At 46.5% G+C, this 20,499-nt stretch overlaps 1 protein-coding gene across 1 annotated transcript in view; it reads left to right on the top strand.

The window, feature by feature from the left end:
• The window catches only part of Tspan5 (tetraspanin 5), a 167,899-nt gene that overhangs the window by 144,058 nt on the left and 3,342 nt on the right, over positions 1–20,499 (top strand). Inside the window, exons 3-7 of the mRNA XM_075981239.1 lie at positions 9,995–10,141; positions 13,554–13,724; positions 16,144–16,269; positions 18,246–18,293; positions 18,400–18,516. Of these exons, the coding sequence (XP_075837354.1) occupies positions 9,995–10,141; positions 13,554–13,724; positions 16,144–16,269; positions 18,246–18,293; positions 18,400–18,516 (609 nt within the window). The remainder of the gene's footprint in view (positions 1–9,994; positions 10,142–13,553; positions 13,725–16,143; positions 16,270–18,245; positions 18,294–18,399; positions 18,517–20,499) is intronic.

Genomic DNA, 20,499 nt, shown 5'->3' with positions numbered 1-20,499 from the left:
AGTGTTGCACACTGCACACATGGCAGCCTCAGCCTGCTCTCCCTCCACATCTAGGAAGCTCACCTCATTCCAGGTGGCTAAGTGAGCATACTTGATATGCTCTGTTCTTGGAGAGTACTGCGGGTGGATGTACTGTATTACTACCACAAAAAATTATAACCATGTGAGGTAATACATGCTATCTGAATTTAGTCACTCCAACACTCATGCACACATGCGTGCACACACACTTAGTTCAAACACATTCTGCTTATTAGGTAATATATAATAGTACAGTGTAAATACATACTTGCTGTTTTGGGAGCACTGGGTTGTTACAACCCCCTCCCCATGAGTATGTGCACACGTGTGTGTGTGTGTGTGTGTGTGTGTGTGTGTGTGTGTGTGTGTGTGTGTGTGTAAATGTAGCCCATGCTAGCTTTCAGAGACTCTAACCCAGGCTGGACTCCAACTCGAGACCCCCTGCTGTTGCTCTGAGTGCTAGGATTATAGGTATCTACTACCACAGTGGAAGTATATGTAAGGTCATCTGTTAATTCTGTTAATTATGTTTTAAGTTTTTTTTCTTTCTACTCTGGGAAAAAGAAACGTGAATTAATTTACAACTGGTAACAGCCTGGGTATGTTCTGAAGCCATCAAAAGTAAAGTCCTCAGGGGTCCTACCTGTGCTGAGCAGAGCTCCAGCCCCCAGCACTCAGCAGTACCTGTTTCCAGCGCTGTCTTTTGCTGGAATTTAGAACTAGATAAGGAATCTGGGCCCCCAAATTATCGTTGTTTCCATGGAAACAGTCGAAAGCCTCTCAATTAAAAGTGTCCCTGCAGGCTAAAGAGAGTATTAAAGAGAGTTTCTCTGAGAAACCAAGTTATTCTCACAGTAAAGTCAAAGAGGACAGATGAGTGCAGATCCACTGTCTGCAGATGAGTGAGTGAGGGATCCACTGTCTACAGATGAGTGCGGGATCCACTGTCTGCAGATGAGTGAGTGCGGGATCCACTGTCTACAGATGAGTGCGGGATCCGCTGTGTACAGATGAGTGCGGGATCCACTGTCTACAGATGAGTGCGGGATCCGCTGTGTACAGATGAGTGCGGGATCCGCTGTGTACAGATGAGTGCGGGATCCACTGTCTACAGATGAGTGCGGGATCCACTGTCTGCAGATGAGTGAGTGCGGGATCCACTGTCTACAGATGAGTGAGGGATCCACTGTCTGCAGATGAGTGAGTGCGGGATCCACTGTCTACAGATGAGTGAGGGATCCACTGTCTGCAGATGAGTGAGTGCGGGATCCACTGTCTACAGTGTAGTGAGGGATCCACTGTGTACAGATGAGTGCGGGATCCACTGTCTACAGATGAGTGAGGGATCCACTGTCTACAGATGAGTGCGGGATCCACTGTCTACAGATGAGTGCGGGATCCACTGTCTGCAGATGAGTGAGTGCGGGATCCACTGTCTACAGATGAGTGCGGGATCCGCTGTGTACAGATGAGTGCGGGATCCACTGTCTACAGATGAGTGCGGGATCCGCTGTGTACAGATGAGTGCGGGATCCGCTGTGTACAGATGAGTGCGGGATCCACTGTCTACAGATGAGTGCGGGATCCGCTGTCTGCAGATGAGTGAGTGCGGGATCCACTGTCTACAGATGAGTGCGGGATCCGCTGTGTACAGATGAGTGCGGGATCCACTGTCTACAGATGAGTGCGGGATCCGCTGTGTACAGATGAGTGCGGGATCCGCTGTGTACAGATGAGTGCGGGATCCGCTGTCTACAGATGAGTGCGGGATCCACTGTCTGCAGATGAGTGAGTGCGGGATCCACTGTCTGCAGATGAGTGAGGGATCCACTGTCTGCAGATGAGTGAGTGCGGGATCCACTGTCTACAGTGTAGTGAGGGATCCACTGTGTACAGATGAGTGCGGGATCCACTGTCTACAGATGAGTGAGGGATCCACTGTCTACAGATGAGTGCGGGATCCACTGTGTACAGATGAGTGCAGATCCACTGTCTGCAGATGAGTGAGTGCGGGATCCACTGTCTACAGATGAGTGCGGGATCCACTGTCTGCAGATGAGTGAGTGCGGGATCCACTGTCTACAGATGAGTGAGGGATCCACTGTCTGCAGATGAGTGAGTGCGGGATCCGCTGTGTACAGATGAGTGAGTGCAGGATCCACTGTCTGCAGATGAGTGCGGGATCCACTGTGTACAGATGAGTGCGGGATCCGCTGTGTACAGATGAGTGAGGGAGGGATCCGCTGTGTACAGATGAGTGCGGGATCCACTCTCTACAGATGAGTGCGGGATCCGCTGTCTACAGATGAGTGCAGGATCCGCTGTGTACAGATGAGTGCGGGATCCGCTGTCTACAGATGAGTGCGGGATCCGCTGTCTACAGATGAGTGCGGGATCCGCTGTGTACAGATGAGTGCGGGATCCACTCTCTACAGATGAGTGCGGGATCCGCTGTCTACAGATGAGTGCGGGATCCGCTGTGTACAGATGAGTGCGGGATCCACTGTGTACAGATGAGTGCGGGATCCACTCTCTACAGATGAGTGCGGGATCCGCTGTCTACAGATGAGTGCGGGATCCGCTGTGTACAGATGAGTGCGGGATCCGCTGTCTACAGATGAGTGCGGGATCCGCTGTCTACAGATGAGTGCGGGATCCGCTGTGTACAGATGAGTGCGGGATCCACTGTGTACAGATGAGTGCGGGATCCACTCTCTACAGATGAGTGCGGGATCCGCTGTCTACAGATGAGTGCGGGATCCGCTGTGTACAGATGAGTGCGGGATCCGCTGTCTACAGATGAGTGCGGGATCCGCTGTCTACAGATGAGTGCGGGATCCGCTGTCTACAGATGAGTGCGGGATCCACTCTCTACAGATGAGTGCGGGATCCGCTGTGTACAGATGAGTGAGTGAGGGATCCGTTGTGTACAGATGAGTGCGGGATCCGCTGTGTACAGATGAGTGCGGGATCCGCTGTCTACAGATGAGTGCGGGATCCACTTTCTACAGATGAGTGTGGGATCCACTGTGTACAGATGAGTGCGGGATCCGCTGTCTACAGATGAGTGCGGGATCCGCTGTCTACAGTGTAGTGTGGGATCCGCTGTCTACAGTGTAGTGTGGGATCCGCTGTCTACAGTGTAGTGACGGATCCTCTGTATACTAGTGGGATTTCTCTCTCTTTTTTTGCCATCCAGGGAAGAATTTTATCTTGATATTTCAGTTACACTAAGTTTGTTGGCTTTGGCAGAGCCACCTAGATAATTGTCCTGTTATTTACTAACTCTTTTACGTTCAACCATGGATCGCGGAAGTGTTTGGGAACAGTCTGAGATTTGCCCACACTCGAACATGAGTCACAAATAAAAAGACTGTTTAAAAATATTGATGAGATCCTAAAAGAATCCTAAGTAGCTCATTAAGTACTAACTTCCCACCCATTTGGGAATCCTCCTAGAACACAATAACAGAGGCAGTTCTCAAAACTAAGGTGAAGCATGGTTGAACTCAACTCTTTGGTCTGCAAACACAGGTGCACACTCATCCACACACAGACCAGGACAAACACATGAACACACACATGTATGTATGTAAGTACACACATATGCCCCCCCCCCCCACATTTCTTGCCCCAAGAAACGTGCCTTACCATCAAAGACAAAACCTAATGGTAAAATATTTTTCAAGTCTGTGGAACTAGAAAGCAATCAGGAAATGTCATTCCAGTATCTGACAAAATAAACTTTAAACCAATTAGCCAGAAAAGATAAAGTCACTTAATGCTGATTAAAAGGAAATCACGACTTGAAACATGTATGTACTAGACATATGTGCGCCCAATTTCATATAATTAACACTGTTTTATGCAGACACAAGTTGCCCCCAACATGATGATAGTGAATGATGTCAAGACCCTACTCTTACCAATCAAAAAAAAAACCTCAAACAGCTAAAGTTAAGTTAAATGACACAGATCAAAGGGATCTAAGAGACATCTGTAGAAGTTTCATATAAATATTGTAGAATACAAATTCTTCTCAGAATCTCAAGGAACTTTCTCTAAAATAGATCAGTGTTATACCAACTATTAAGTGAGTCTTAACAATGATAAGAAGATTGGGTTTATCTCTTATATACTGTCTGAGCACAATGGAATAAAGCTGGAAATCAACAGCAAGAAAACCTCCAGAATGTGCACAAGGACACGGAGACAGAACAACACACTCTTGGATGATGAATAGGTCCCTGAAAAATTAAGAGGAAACTTTAACGTTCCTAAAATTGAATGAAAATGAAAACACAGCTCATATAAACTTACATGTTACAATAAAAACGGTCCAGAGAGATGAGGTTATAGCTACAAGTATGCACCTTTGGAAATTAGATCATAGGGGCTGGAGAGGTGGCTCCGTGGTTAAGAACACTGGCTGCTCTTCCAAAGAACCTGGGTTCAATTCCCAGGACCCTCATGGCAGCTCACAGCTGTGATTCCATTTCCAGGGAACCTGATACCCTCTTCTGGTCCTCCATAGGCACCAGGCATGAATATGGAGCACAAACATACATTCAAGCAAGACACCCATACACATTAATTAAAAGGAATTAAAAAGCAGAAGAAATCAGATCTCAAATAAGTAACTTAATGATGTTGAAAAAGCAAGACTAAGCCAAACAAAAACCAGCAGATGGAAAGTAATCAGGTCAGGGCAAAATGAGTTAACAAAACCCTAAAATACAAAGAATGAATGAAGCAGTTCTTTAGAAAAATAAACAAGATTGGCAGACTCTTAGCCAAACTAACAAAAAGAAAGCTGGTTATAATTAATTAATAAGTTAATGAAATTACAGGTGTAAAAGGGAGGCTCTGTAACAGACACCGGTGAAACTCATCATTAGGACTCATCCCCAAAACTGTTAGAAATGAATGAATTTCTAGACTCACACGGCCTACCAGAGTTAAACCAAGATTAGATAAATAGCTTAGATATATTTTAAAAAATATTCAAGCAATAATAATAACAATAAATATGAACTAAAATAAAGACCAAGGCCAGATGGGTTCATACTGACTCCATCAGACCTTTAGATAAGAACACTAGTGCTTCCCAAACTATCCTCCACCTTAGTCTTCAAGCTAGGGTGCCCCACTAAACCTGCAGCTTATCCTTGCAGCTAGTCTGGTTAGTGAGTCCCACGGACCAGTTGCTCTCATGCCCACCCTCATCTTGGAAATAGAGTCATATATCACCACGCCTGGCTTTTGTGTGCATGCTAGAGCCATCTCCTCAGACTCCGCCCCCAACGCTTTTCTCACTCTGATGAAATATGGCACTTGAAGTTATAGCCAGAGCAGTAAGTTAAGATAGAAAAATAAAAGAGGTACAGATGGGAAGAGCAATCAGTTCTCTTATTTGCAGCTGTTATCATTGATACATAGATACTCTAAGACCAGAGAATTCCACCAGAAAACTCAAAGCAGTTCAACACCTCCATCAGAATAACAGGATGCAGTATTCACATACAAAAGGTAGCCTTCCTATATACCAGTGACAAATGTACTCAGGAAGTAAACAGCCCCGATCACACTTGCCTGAAGAAAGACCTTGGAACACACCTAACCAAGGAAGTGAAAGACCTCTACAATGAAAACTGGAAAACAGTGGAGGAAGACAGGAAAACGTCCCACGCTCAGGGACTGGGAACTTTCATACTGTGAAAATGACTACGTTCCCAGAAGCAAACTGCAAATTCCGTTCATTCCCCATCAAAATTGCAATGTCATTTTTCACGGAAATAGAAAAATCTTCAATTCATAGGGAAGTACAAAAGGCCCCCTGGTAGACAAAGCCATCCTGAGACAAAAGGACAATGGCAAGTTGATTGATAGTGTGTCTCGGGGACGGCAGAGCTGAAGTAACAAAGCAGCATGGACTGGTCCAGAAGCAGCCATCGAGATCAGCCGCACGGGGTGGAGGATCTAGATGTCAACGTGTGCAGTTACAGCTGCCTGAAGAATATACATTGCAGGGGCTGGAGAGATGGCTCAGTGGTTCAGAGCACTGGCTGCTCTTCCACAGGTCCTGAGTTCAATTCCCAGCAACCACATGTAATGAGATCTGGTGTCTGGCCTGCAGGCATACATGGAGGCAGAATGTTGTATACATAATAAATATATAAATAAATCTTTTTAAAAAAGAATGTACAATGGAGAAAAGAGTCTTTAACACACGATGGTAGAAAACAATATCCACAGGTAGAGGAATGAAACGAGATGGACCCATGACCTTAGCATAAGCCGTGAAAACTCTGAAAGCAGGTAGGGAGGATGTTTCCAGGTATTAGCATGGGGGCTGGAGAGGTGCTTGGTGGTGAAGAGCGCTTGCCGTCCTCTCCCAGAGGACTGAAGTTTGGTTCCCAGTACCCCCGTTTGGCTGCTCATAGCTGCCTGTGTGGCTCCCCCTCCAAGAGCTCTGACACCTCTTCTGGCTTCCTCCGGTACCTGCGCACAGGTGTGAGAATACACATAAATAAAAACTCTTAAAACTCTGCTGGCATTGGCAGGAACTTCATGACTAGGACTCATAAGGCAGTTGATAAATGTGATTTCAGGAAATGAAAAGCTTCTGCCCAGCAAAGGAAACAGCCCAGTGAGACAACAAAATGGAGGAAAATCTTTGCTATCTGACAGAGAATTGATATCTAATATACAAAGAAATAAAAAAATACCAAAGGAACCAAACAGTAAATGGGCTTTTGAACAGACAGTTACCAGAAGAGGAAATACAAATGGCCAATAAACATGAAAAATTGTTCTGTTAGCCATCAGAGAAATGCAGATAAAAACACCATTCAGATCCCATCTCACCCCAGTTGGAATAGCAGTTATTAAAACAACAACATTGAACAGTGGTTTAGATGTGAACGAAAGAGAACCCATAGGTTCTGTTGGGGGGATGGGAACTAGTCAGGTCACTATATGGAAATCAGTGTGGAGTTTCCTCAAAAGACACAGATAGGCCCACCATATGGCCTGAGTATATACTGCTCCTGGATATTTACGCAGAAGACTTCAGTCTATATAGGACAGAGACACTGACACATCAGTGTTTGTTACAGTTCTGTTCTCCATAGCTAAGCTGTGGTACCTAAGTGCCCATCAGTGTGGGAGTGGATAAAGGAAATGCAATGTGTACACACCAGGAATTGTGTTCAGGCATGAAGTTGTTTGAGGGAAATGAGTGGTGGAGACCATCGTGTTACGCAAATGAAGTTGTTCTTAGGATGACAGATCCTGTTTCTCTCTCAGTTATGGGCACTAGGCGTTAGAGATACATAAAATCATGTGTGTAGATGTCTAGGGGAATTCAGAGGGCTAAAGGAAGTGGGGAGAGCCAGGAAGGGGAGGTTAGCAAGATTGGGAGTGTGGCGGTATTCTGTTCAAAGTACACTGTATAGTTACAAGTACATACTTGCCTTATATAACTAAATTAAAAAACAAAACAGCAAAACTAATGGGGCTGGGAAGATGCCTTAGTTTGTAGGACGCTTGGTGTACAAGCACAAGGACCTGACTTCCATCCTCAGCATCTGTGTAAAAAGCTGATTGTGATGGCTCGTGCATGTCATCCAGGACTGGAGAGGCAGACAGACTTTTACCCAGGCAAGCTAGGATAATTAGAGAGCCTCAAACTCCAGTGAGAAATTCTGACTCAAAAAGAGAAATAAAATTAAAAAATAAGCCACAGAATGGTGCCTGAAGAATGACACCCAAGGTTGCCCTCTGGTGTACACACACACACACACACACTGCACACATGCATGCACACACACGCTGCACATATGCACGTGTGCACACCCGCTGAAAATGCTTAATAAATGTAAAGTTTCTGAAAAGGAATGATAAATACCCAAGGGGATATGCTAGTTACTTCCGTCTGATTCTCAGGCACTGTAACCACCTATGGCAATGTTACATTGTCCTCTAAAGTAATGTGTACAATTACTTTGTATCAATTTAAAAAAAAATTAAAAATTATAAGGAAAAGGAAACATGTTCCTCTTTCCCTTGCACTTCTGCTGCTTTGTCTTTGATAGCATTACTTGATATCAGGTCTTGATATCAGGTCTACTTCTCCCATAATGAACTTTTCAAAGTGTATTGCGTGCTTGGCCACTGATGAACGAGGCCAAATGTGAAGACTCTAACTGCCATGGCCAGTCCAGAGGCATTAACTCCCAACACTGGGGCCTTAACTCCATTGCCTGCTTTCTGTTTGACGTCTCTGGCGACAGTTTGTTTTTCAATATCAATTGTGTAAGTACAGATTTGTTGTGGTGTTTCTGTGTTTTTTGTCTGGGTTTTCCCTCCTAGGGTGAATGTCCAAATTCTCAGCTTAAACACATGACTAGATGTATCCACGGGTCTGCGCAGTCACCAGAAGGATGCAGCTGCTACACCACATCCTTGCGCACACACCCTCATCGCCCCTGCTCTGAAACGGCCCACCTTTCCTTAGTGACTTTATTTAAAGCCCTCGACATTTCTGCTAAGGTCAAGCTTCATAGATGAGTGTCGTAATTTCTCTTCAAACACACTCTGTTGTCCTCACTTTGATACTCCTAAAAAGAAACAACCCAAAACCCCTAAAATGCTGTTCCTAGAATGTTTGAACGATTTTCAGGTGGATTGAAAGTTAAAACTCCTGCACTCAGGTTTGAACGGCACAGCCTGGGAAGCACTTGCAGGCAAACGCCTGGCCCGTTCTGCCGGAAAGTGCTGAGACAGACATCTGCTCCTGTTCTAAAATAACCCGTGACCTTCAGCCCATCACCAAACTGCTCCAACTTACATTTTCCTCATCCAGAATCGGATGCATCAGCCTGTTCCAGGTTGGTGGCAGTGCTGTGTGGACAGATATTCAATACCTGTTTTCGGTTGTATCGCAAACAATACTGCAGTTGTCTATAGGTATTTTGGTTTGAGAGTTGAAAAAAAAGTGTAATAGGAAAAATAAGATATTGGTGGTTCTGGGTATTTTAGACTTTGGGTTGGTTCCAAAAACGCTGTCACTAGTCTCCATAGGACCCAATCTAAGTATGCCCATCACATGTTACAGAAATGTCGTAATTTCTGGCCAGTTTCGATGTGTTCTCAGATTCCAGAATGGAGTTCTTTTCGATGGGTATTGTTTGTGAGGAAACGTCATTACTTTGGATTCTTTATGTCATCTAAGGGCAGAAGAAGAAAAGAGTAAGGGGGCGACTTGTCTTTCTTTTTTAGTCTGCACCTCTGAAGCGAACACCTCCCAAAGCTAACATAGAGCACATGAGTGCAGAGCACATACGTGGACCTCTGGGACCTGACCTGATGGGACTACCGCCCACAAGACTCAAGGGTGGATTCTGGGGGATCGCTTTTCCCTGGGAAGCCTTGGGCCCTTAGGGCCAAGCCTGCAAAGTTCATTTTCAAGCTGCTAGCTCCACCTCGCCCCCGTATTTCTGGAGACATGCCTAGGGCTCTGATTGGCTCTGGGAGGCTTATAATGGTTGCTCTTTCTGTTCCGGGGATATATTTGTTGTTACATCCACTTTTTACTCAAAACCATATGTATTTAAGGGCGCTGAAGCAAGGGTATCATCTATACTTCCGGCATCCGGGGCCTGACGACGGTACTTTAATTATTGTGCAGTTCTTTATTGTTTTACCAAAAACATAAAGAGTTGATCTTGCAGAGAAATCTGTTTCTCTCTCTCCCTCCCTCCCTTTCCTTCAGTTTTTTCCTTCTTACTTTCCTGTCCCTTCCCCCCTCCCCTCGTATTCTCTTCCCCTGTGTGGTCTCTTACCGATCATTCCAAATACAGATGCCTGCCAAACGTTTTCTTTGAGAGGGGACAGGCAAGTGAACTAACCCTCACTTGTTAGCAGTTCAGCCCCGGCTTCTGACTCCTGATGTCTTCTCTTCCTCTCCCAGGGTGTCCTCTCCAACATCTCATCCATCACTGACCTCGGTGGCTTTGACCCCGTCTGGCTCTTCCTTGTGGTGGGAGGCGTGATGTTCATTCTGGGGTTTGCAGGGTGCATCGGAGCACTTCGGGAAAACACCTTTCTTCTCAAATTCGTAAGTATTGCCAATTCCGCTCTCGGTTTGCGTTCCAGGCTCTTACACTGAGAGGACACTCTTAACTACAGGCAAGATGGTAAGCGTACCACAGGCTTAGGCAAAAAATATGGCCCATTTTTATTTCAAGAGGGCTGCCTTCCGCCCCTGCCCTAGGCGTGCCTCTTCGGCAGTGTAGGTACTAGCCAGCCTTGCCATGCATGGAGGCTTTGTACGTATGTGCGGCAGAATTGTCTCCAATTCCTGAGTAGCCTTAGGAAGGAATGAGGTGTGTAGGGGTGTGTGTTGTATGTGTGAGAGCGCACACATGTAGGTGGTGAGTATTGTACACAGAAAGCTGTGCAGGAAATGGTCTAGGAAAACGAGGCCCTGGCCCAGCTTCTCTAGCCTGTCCAGATTGCATAGTTTGGATAAATGTGGAGATAGGGTCAAGGTGAAAATCCTCTGTGAGCAGAGTGGCACCTTTTGGCTACTTTACAGCGTGTGACTGCTGTATTTGTAGAGTAGGAACTATAGCCAGAGGGGCAAAGTAGAGAATGAATATGTAGGCCTTGCCTTTGGAGCTCCTTTCCAAGAAGAACATTGACATATAGAACATATTTGTATCTTAAATAAGAATGGTAAATATGGCTACTTCTGTGTAACAGAAATACAGCTTCCTTGTCGAGCGATGCCCTCAAATGTAACTTTACGCTGCTTTCTGCACTTTGGAGAATGAGGAGTTAGCCTACAGGGCCCACAGCATGTCTGTTTCTGCCAGATATTTGGTATGGATTGAATTTGGCCCTGTTGTGTGTGGGGACTGGCAGTCTAGTGTTTTCTGTAGGAAAAAACACTTACTCTCCTCTCCAAAGGTAGAGGAGGGAAGATCAGAAGGACCTGCCTGCGATGAGGGAGGACAAGGAAGTTTCCAGAGAGCAGCTTTGTGTGATGCTGCCTGCCGTTACTGCCTGCCGTTACAGCCGTTCTCACCCCTGCGGACACATCTAGCATCATTTTCACTTCAGTCCAAAGCCCGTCCTAGAACTGGTCTGGACAGCTACATATTGTCAGCTGTATTGTCCCCCAGCATCTTTTCCTGAGCGTCTCTAAGAGGAGACTTGCCGTTCCAATCCTAGGGTAGCCCATTTCTAATTGGGGCAGTTCCTGCTCCCTTAGAGTCCTGGTGGATGTTTCCCGGAATCTTTTTATGTTTCTCACTCCAAGAGGGAAGACCTGGGGTCCTTGGTCTCAGACATAGTTTAATGAGGAGCGAACTCCCCCACCACTCCATGCCTGGTGGGAGTGGCTAGTTCCCCATGGTTCTAGCTGCCTTATCTCCCAGATTGACCCTTTTCAACACAGGCACACAAAGAGGCTGTGTGATCCTGCTTCTCCCCCTTCCTCCGCCGCTTTCTTCTTTGAGTCAAGGACCTATGGAGTCTGTCCAAGGAATGTTTGTCTGTAATCATGACCTGCCAGTGTTCTTGGTATGAGGCATCTCTATGTGCCAACCTGGCTTTCACTCCGCTTTCCTGGAACCCATGACCTTCCCCACGACTAAACCATTGAAACCCGTGCTCTCAAATATGGTTTCCTTGAGCAAGGCCTTATTTACTATAGCAAGTGCCTTCCTAAAGTCTCATAGTACGTATGGAAAGAGTCATGTTCTTAACTGTATCTCTTGGAGACTATTTAAATGGCTTCTATTTAGTATTAACAGTAGAAACTGGCCTAGAATTCTGAGCAGGAGCTATAAGATAATTAGGAAATAATGTCACCATGCCTCCAAACAACCTCAAAGGTCATATTGTCCTAAGAATAGGAAAATTGCTGGGGGAAACCCAAGGGGTAAGACTGTGAAATAGAAGTGGTCTTTCTTGGCTGGCTGATGCGCTCTCACATGAAGCTTCAGGTCTCTCTCTGCATCTTTGAAATGGGGTGGGGGGAGCTCACAGAGCCAGGCATGAAGGTCTCTGCCAAATATTGATATGAATTGGGTTTGGACTCAATATCTGATGTGTATATTATATAACTTGAGAGACTTTACCAGGGCAGCTGGGAAGTGAGCCCGCCTAACTTTTGCGGAGGTGAGAACAGAAATCTCAAGTCTTTGTGCAACTGTCAGCTGTTTCACACGCGTGCCAGTTTGGGTTTTATTCCTTCTGTGGTGTGGGGCCTTTATGTGCCCATGTTTGGGGTGGTACCATGGACAGGGAAGAGGGTTTTATATGAAGAAGAAGGCCCGGTACATACTTGCTAATTTTTTTCTTTTCTAGGGAAAACAATTGGAAATTGTTGGTACCACTGATAATTGAGAACTTTAGGTTTTACTTCCATTGAACTCACTGAGGACAGATAGATAAGGAGCCGCTCAGTGGGAGCCTGACAGTGGAGCCTGTGCCTTGGCATCCTAGCGTTGGTCAGACACTAGTTTTGTCCCGGCCCCCATAAAGACACACTTGTGGCCATGAAGAGAATGGCCACACCCCACCGTCCACCTGGCATGCCCTTGTGATTCACCTCAAGATCACAGAACAGTCAGAGGAGGGTAAAGATGCGGGAGGAGGGAGGTGTGGAAAGGCTGGTGGGTGGAGCAACGGTCGGATGACTAAAATGAGACGCTGAAATACGTACCTATGTGGAAGGGAAATTTCCCCGGGGCTCTGAGCGCTTTCCCCAGGGCCTCATGCTCCCTAACCTTATGCCGTGTTACCAGCCTTAGCCAGAAGTCTCCTTTTGATTGCATCGTGGCGTTATTTAAAGTGTTTCCTGAGGCCGCTGCTTCCCAGACAGGAGGCAAGAGCAGCTAGTGTTCCTGAGAACGCCCTTAACCCACGGTTTCATTTTCACGGCTGGAAATTGTTAGCGTGTCAGTCCCACCCCCTCCCACTTCCTCCCTGACCTCTTTCACACCAACAGATCTGTTTCACACCGTATGGGAGGCACGAGGAGGAATTAGATCCGTGGATCCGGCACGGGATAATGGAGTGCACGTGGAATCCAGCCACGGTAGCGGATGACAGGCGGCTGTAAAACATGGGATAATCTACCTTTCAAGTTAGGCAAAGGGCTTCCTAGAGGTCAGGCAGAACGTTGTTCATACGTCTGGCAGTACATTAATCACAAGCAGTTCATTAGGCCTTAATGTGGGTCTAATGAGAAATTCCTATGACTCATGTTTGATTTGGGCTTTGTTGGTTAATTATCAAATGGAACACCAGAGACCAAAATGTGATTAGGAGCTGATCTTTAATTTTTGAAAGTCGTTTCTTGAAGTGTAATAGTTCATTAACAGACCTTAAGAAACAGAAGGCTCCCGTTTGGAGATGTGCCCCAGTTGAGGGCAAGTACAGTCCTTTCCGGAGCAGAGCCCCTAACTCCACGTGGGCTGACCCTGGTGACCATTGCCTGTTGTGTGTTTTCCTCGTAGTTTTCTGTGTTCCTGGGGATCATTTTCTTCCTGGAGCTCACTGCTGGGGTGCTGGCATTTGTTTTCAAAGACTGGATCAAAGACCAGCTGTATTTCTTTATTAACAACAACATCAGGGCTTACCGAGACGACATTGACTTGCAGAACCTCATAGACTTCACCCAGGAGTATGTAAGTGCAAGCGCCCCTTCCCCTCCCATGGAAACGGCTTCCTGCAAGGGGGACGCCCATAACGCGCCTTGCGTGTCTTTGCCAGCGGGAGATGTCCTGCTGACTTTTCTGCCTAGCTTCCGGTTGTTTGCGAGCTTGTTCCTCTTGCTCCACAGTTCATGTTTGTATCCCACACAGAAACCTTCTGATTCCACTTGTCTCAACTCGGGTTAAGGTAGCAGAAGAAAGACATAACTCTCAAACGAAAAGGTGATCACCATGACTGTACCCTTGTCAGCCACTGGAGAAAATAGCTTTTCCGTGTGTTCAAAGTTCTGTTGGGCTAAATAAGAATTTTCCGTGTTCCTTCCCCTACAGCTCACAATAACTAACATGATATTTGTTTATAAAGCTCCTCAAATGGACCTATCCAGCTACCCCATGTGTGCAGTCCTAACCAAACGTTAAAGATCTGTAAGCCTACTGGCTTCTAACAAATGAAATAAGAGGACCCCCCTCTCCTGCCACACAGGTGTCTGAACATGACCGTGTGACTGGCTGCTCCTCTCCTGCCCACAGACCAGGCAGATGTCTTGTCATTCCGAATGCAAAGTGTGACGGACAAGGAGCCAAGGGACACACAGTCTCATTGACTTTGTACTAGCAAAAGCTTAAATTTGTTCCCTGATAGTCAAATGAGAGAAGAAAACGTGAGCTATTGTCTACTTTCCCCATCTATTTGAACTTGATGCCCATGGTCTCATCGTAGCCCCAAGATGTCATCGTCCCGCAGATCAGAAGGCCCTCCCGCACCTCCAGTGGAGCAATAGGAAGAAGCCAAGCAAACTCAGTCAGTGGTGTCAGTGACATTAGGATTTAGGGCAAGATCAGGGGCCACACAGAGGCGCAGTGGACCAAGGTCTTGCTTTGAGTTGGAAAGGTTGAACTGGGTGACATTTACCTTGGAGAAGGCCATTCGCATCAGGATCCAGTGGGGGTTTAGGAAGGCGACCCTTCTCAGGGTGCTCAGCACTTGCTGAGGTCTACAGCAGGCTGTCCTCGGGTATGAGATGCAGCCCCCATTCACCCCAGCAGACCACCGCTGGTGTTAGGTCTTGCAGAGTGCAAGCTCACAGCTTCCCAGCCAGTGTCCCTGAGAAGTTTGCAGGACAGAGCTGACAGGGCTTCATTCACAGGGAAACCTGCGGTGCCCAAGCCCAGGGAAGCAGTGGGGCCTGCAGAGCGTGTGTTCACACATGTTCTGCGCATGCTGCCTGCCTGCTCTGCTCAGCAACACATGAAAATGTGACTCTGGTCGTCTGTTCTGGAGTTAAATGTTTCGACATAGCTATTGGTCACCAACGCCCTAACACATGGCCAAGGGTTGTTTTAGTTTAAGAAGCCAGGGTAGTCCAGAACAGGGAGGTGGTCGGTGGGTTATGGCCAGCCATAATCAGTCACCGAATGAACATCTTGGTTATTTTATATTTTAATTAGCTGATTGACTTTGTAAAGATGAATATATAAAAATATGTTCTTTAGGGCTGGAGAGATGGCTCAGAGGTTAAGAGCACTGACTGTTCTTCCAGAGGTTCCTGAGTTCAATTCCCAGCCACCACATGGTGGCTCACAGCCATCTGTAATGAGATCTGGTGCCCTCTTCTGGCCAGCAAGCATACAGACAGACAGAACACTGTATATATAATAAATAAATATTTTTTTAAAAAAAGAAAAAATATTCTTTAAAAATAGAGTCTGGAGAGATGGCTGCTTTTCCAGAGGACTCAGATTCCATTCCCAGTATCCATATGGCAGCTCACAACTCTCTGTAGCTCCAGTTCCAGGGCTTCTGACTCCCTCACACAGACACACATGCAGGCAAAACACCAATGAATATAAAATAATAAAAAATAAATTATTAAAAAATGAAATAGATTCAGCATAGAGACCAAGATAGTGAAAAATTAACCCTCCAAGGTTGTACAGAGATAGAGTTTACTTGCTCTGTTTTTTGTTTGTTTGGTTTGTTTTTGTTTTTGTTGTTGTGGGGTTGGACCCGAGGCCTCGCCACGTTTGACCACTGTGCCACTGAGCATCAGCCATGATGTTCATTGTGGCGTGAAGTGGCGACAGTCCTAGTGTGTGCACTGTCAGAACCGGTGTCTGACGCTCACCTGATGTCACTTACACTCGGTGACACTGTTTAAGAACCATTAAAATAAGATCAGATTCTCAAGCCCAACCAAGTTGCCTCATTAGATGTCGCCGGTGTTGCTAGTGTTTTATTTTTCCTTCTAGAACGTTCTTGTGTATCCCTCTAGAATGTGGCCAAGCCAAATAGATCTTGAGGCCCCGGGGCTGGGTGTCAGTGGGGTGGAGCGCAGGTGGCTGGTCATCTCGGAGCCTAGACGATCTTCTAACTCTCTCCTGTTTGCTCTAGTGGCAGTGCTGTGGGGCTTTTGGAGCTGATGATTGGAACCTAAATATTTACTTCAATTGCACAGATTCCAATGCAAGCCGAGAGCGATGCGGTGTGCCCTTCTCCTGCTGCACTAAAGACCCCGCGGTAAGAGCGCCGAGCCCACGGTGGCTGCTCTGCACCTGCGCTCACTATGGGTGTGACGGCAAAGGGATTTTATCCCCGTATCTCTTCTCACAGGCTCATGCCTGATTATAGCTCCTCCATGGGGGTGCTGTGCCCCAGGCCTCCCAGTCAAGACAGGGTGGCTGGTATTCATTTAGCCAGTGTGTGTGCATTTGTTCCTATTCTGAGCCTTGGTGGGTGTCGGCTCATGGGAGGTCAAAAAAGGGGGTCCCTTTCTTGGGTGGAAAAAAAAACCCACGGCATGTGGAGTACAAGTTACTTCTCCCAAATCACAGTGCTGACAGGTGACAGAGATGGGTGCCTCCCAGGCAGGCTGCCTCTGTCAGTTGTCCCCCTTCATGAGAATGTGGGGCTCCCAGGTGAGCCGTCTGCAATAGCTTGAGTTTATTAAGCTTTTCTTCTCATATGACTTCTTGGAAAGGAATTAGGAGTAAGAGGAGAGATTGCGACCTGACAGGATTGAGACGTTGGGGTTCTGCTTAGAGAGTCACAGTGGCCCAGAGTGTGGCATACGATGGCAGTAGCGGCTGCCACTGTTGTTACTTTAAAAAGGAAACATAGAGCCCACTCGGAAGTCACTCCTTTTTACTACATATCACACTGTGTGCATGGTTTGTAGAATAAAAACAAACAAACAACAACAACAAAAAATGAACCTTCTAAGCCAGACGCACGCCTTTAATCCTAGCACGTGGGAGGCAGAGGCAGGTGGATTTCTGTGAGTTCAAGACCAGCCTGGTCTACAAGAGCTAGTTCCAGGACAGGCTCCAAAGCTACAGAGAAAACAAAACAAAACAAAACAAAAAGGACCGTCTGTATTGTAAGTAAAAAGCCAGAACTGAGGGTCAGTGGGTTAGTGATACTTACTTGAGGAGTAGCTATTGCCTTTCTTGGACAAGCCTGCCCTTGCCGCAGGAGTGCAGTGGGTGCAGACAGATTCCACAGGCTCCCCCGTGTGCAAGTTTGGAAGCTGGGGGATTCCTTCACAGAGCACAGCGGCCAGCGTTTTTAGAGGGTTGAGCTGTTGGCCTTCTTGCAGGCTGAGCATCTGGAGGGCTGAGCATCATTCTAAGAACTCTGCCACCTTGCCTGTGGTTCCCTTCCGGCCAGCCTGTCTTCCTCCCCTGAGGCGGGTCAATTGGCAGCAGGATGTCCAGCTTGAAGTCTGTGGATTCATTCAGGCAGCCTAGGCCCACACTGGCCAGCGTGCTCTGGTTTTTCTATCGCTGTCTGTGAGAAAAATCGGAAGCATCTCCAGGAGTCACTGGGCAACCGCAGATCCTCAGTAGGTCTGTCCTGTGCCGTGAACTCAGAGCTGATGAGAGCAGATCTGACCCCCGGAGGGGAAGAAGCAGCTAGCCCCCAGTATTTCCAACCAGATCCTGGAGCTGTCAGGCTGCCCGTTTGACACATGGCCAGACTGTGTTTTGATTTGTAATTAGTAACATAATCCTTTTTCATTAAAACAAACAATCAAAACACTTTGACAGAATTTTATTGATTAAAAGGGACAAGGACATATTTGGCGTGCATGAGACTATTTTTTTTTTTTAGTAGAAATCGTCAAAGAGCATAAAGATGGTCATTTTGTCCTTTAAGTTTGATTTTGGTCTGTGTCTCCATTTTCCCCAAGCCTTGGAGCTTTCTGAGGTTTGGCAGTATTTTCAATCTTGATCCTCTCCCTACCCCCAGCATAATGGGCCTGCTATAGTCTCAGTTTTCCTCATCTCTAAGGCGGAGAATGTCTTACTCCATACTTGAGAAGTTGCTCTTGTAAGCTTGTGGCATTTGATGCACATGGCGCGTTGAACACGGTGCTGTGGTCAGTGTGCCCTCGATGGGTTTCACCACCGACTCTGCAGGGCTCCTGTTTATCAGTAGATAGGCTTTCTGTTGAAGACGAGGGAATTTCAGTTTTCTCTTCCTTTCTTCCCCAGGAAGATGTCATCAACACTCAGTGTGGCTATGATGCCAGGCAAAAACCAGTAAGTGGAACCTGCCCCTGTGTCCTAGCGCCCAGCGTGTCTGGAGGAGCGTTTGCGCATGCGCGAGGCTGTATCTGTGACACTCTGCTCTCTTCCCTTGTTAAAGGAAGTTGACCAACAGATTGTAATCTACACGAAAGGCTGCGTGCCGCAGTTTGAGAAGTGGCTACAGGACAATTTAACCATCGTGGCTGGTATTTTCATCGGCATCGCATTGCTGCAGGTAAGACGTGGGTCCTTGGTGGTAGAACTCAGACAGTGGTACCCAGAGACACCTCCTCAGGATAGGACGCTTGCTCAAGCTCCTCAGCGCCATAGCTTCCGTGACATGCAGGTGGTCCTGGGAACAGACCGGAACTATTAGGTTTGTGTTTGTTGAAGGTCTGGTTCTAGATCCGGAAACAATGTCAAGAAACCTTGCCTCCTTCTCCCCAGGAAGAGGTTGATGAGGTCACTCACTGGCATCCCATCTGTTTAGAGGGCTGCCTCGTGACAGCTGTAGACGTGGCTGCTCAGAGTGGATCTCAGCAGGAAGGCTAAGGCTCTGGAGTTTCAGAAGTATGTGTTGTGTCTCTTGTGTCTCTGGGCCAGCTTTTCAGAGGGCTGTCTCAGGAGCTTCCTGTTGATGCGATAGTTTCTGCAGAGGGTCGCAAACGGGCACACACTGGAAGGGAATGAAAGAAGTCTGCAGTGACTAGAAAGGCATCCTGTGTTCACAGAGAATAAGACTCAGTATCACTCAAATGGCGTCACTACTCGACGGCCCAGAGGTTCTGTGCAGTCCCCACCTCAGGTCCCACCTCCTCTTTCGCTGTCATGGCCAAGCTGGGCCTGAAATGACATGGGAAAATAAGAACTAGAATAGCTAAATAAAACTGGAAAAGATCAGAAGATGAAGAATTCATGTTTCCTAATTAAAACTCTCTACAAAGTAGCAGGGTTTCAGACAGAACTTCTGTGAGCTTTGCTTTGATTAGGGACTCTTAACTATTCAGTGGGGAACGGAAAAAGGGTTTCCAGGAATGGAAAAACGGCTCAGTGGTTAAGAGTACTGGCTGCTCTTCCAGAGGACCAGGATTCAATTCCCAGCTCCCACATGATAACTAACAATTGTCTTTCAGTACAGGTCTATGGGATCTGATGGCCTTTTCTGGCCTCCATACACAACGGTGAGAATGTGGTGTGCAGGCATTCATGGAAGCAAAACACCTATACATAGTTAAAAAAAAAACTTAAAAAAATCTTTTTCAACAAATGGTGCAGAAATACTGATTTTTCTCTCTGGAAAAGACTGACTGTTAGATGCCTGTCTCATATCATATTTAAACATTAACTTAAAATAGATCAAAGACTCAAATGTAAGTGTAATATACTATATGCCCGTAATGCACGCTATTAAAAAAGATTAAAGCAGGCCGGTCACTTCAGAGTGCACAGCCAGCGCAGCCTTCATAGACCTTGGTGTGAAAAGCAAATGAATAAAACTCTCCATATAAAAGCCAAAATGATGAGACTCTAGAAGAAAATATGGTATAAGTTGGTGATTTTTGTCTTGAACAGTTTCCTTAAAAGGGCATAATGGCAAAAATATAACCACCAAGTAAAATAGATAATGGGACTTCACCAAAATATGAGACTTGAACACGGAAAAATGACGTCATTTAAGATTACTCACGTAATAGCAGAAAATATTTGCGAGTGGTTACCTGAAAGGGATCTCAGTGCCTAGAATATATAACAGGGGCTTATGCCAAACATCTGAAAGAAAGGCCAGCCTGAGCTACCTTGCAAGACCTGGTTTAAAAGCGAAGGGAGTATTTCAGTAGACATTTCTCCAGCAGAGATAGAATTGGCCTATTACATGAGAAAAGATGCCAACAGCATTTGTCATGAGAGAACTGCAAATAGTGAGAAAACCATTGCCCACCCACCGCGGTGGCCGTAATAAGAAAGATAATGGGTGTTCATGAGGATGGAAGATGGAGCGTTCACACACTTCTGGAGGGAGGAAACAAATGGCTCAGCTTTCTGGAAAATAAATACAGACTTACTGTGTGACCCCAAATAGAACAACTGGCTGGACATGTCTTTGCAAGAGTCACCAGTGTCCTTCAGCGGCTTTTGGTCCCCCACCCCACCCCACCCCACACTCCCCATCTGAGCCACCCACCACATCTTCACAGTGCCCTGGGAGCATCCCAGGATC

The sequence above is a fragment of the Microtus pennsylvanicus genome, chromosome 7 (genome assembly GCF_037038515.1).
Source record: "Microtus pennsylvanicus isolate mMicPen1 chromosome 7, mMicPen1.hap1, whole genome shotgun sequence".
NCBI lineage: Eukaryota > Metazoa > Chordata > Mammalia > Rodentia > Cricetidae > Microtus > Microtus pennsylvanicus.
Note: the sequence above shows the minus strand (reverse complement) of the source record. Positions and strands in the feature narration are given on the sequence as shown.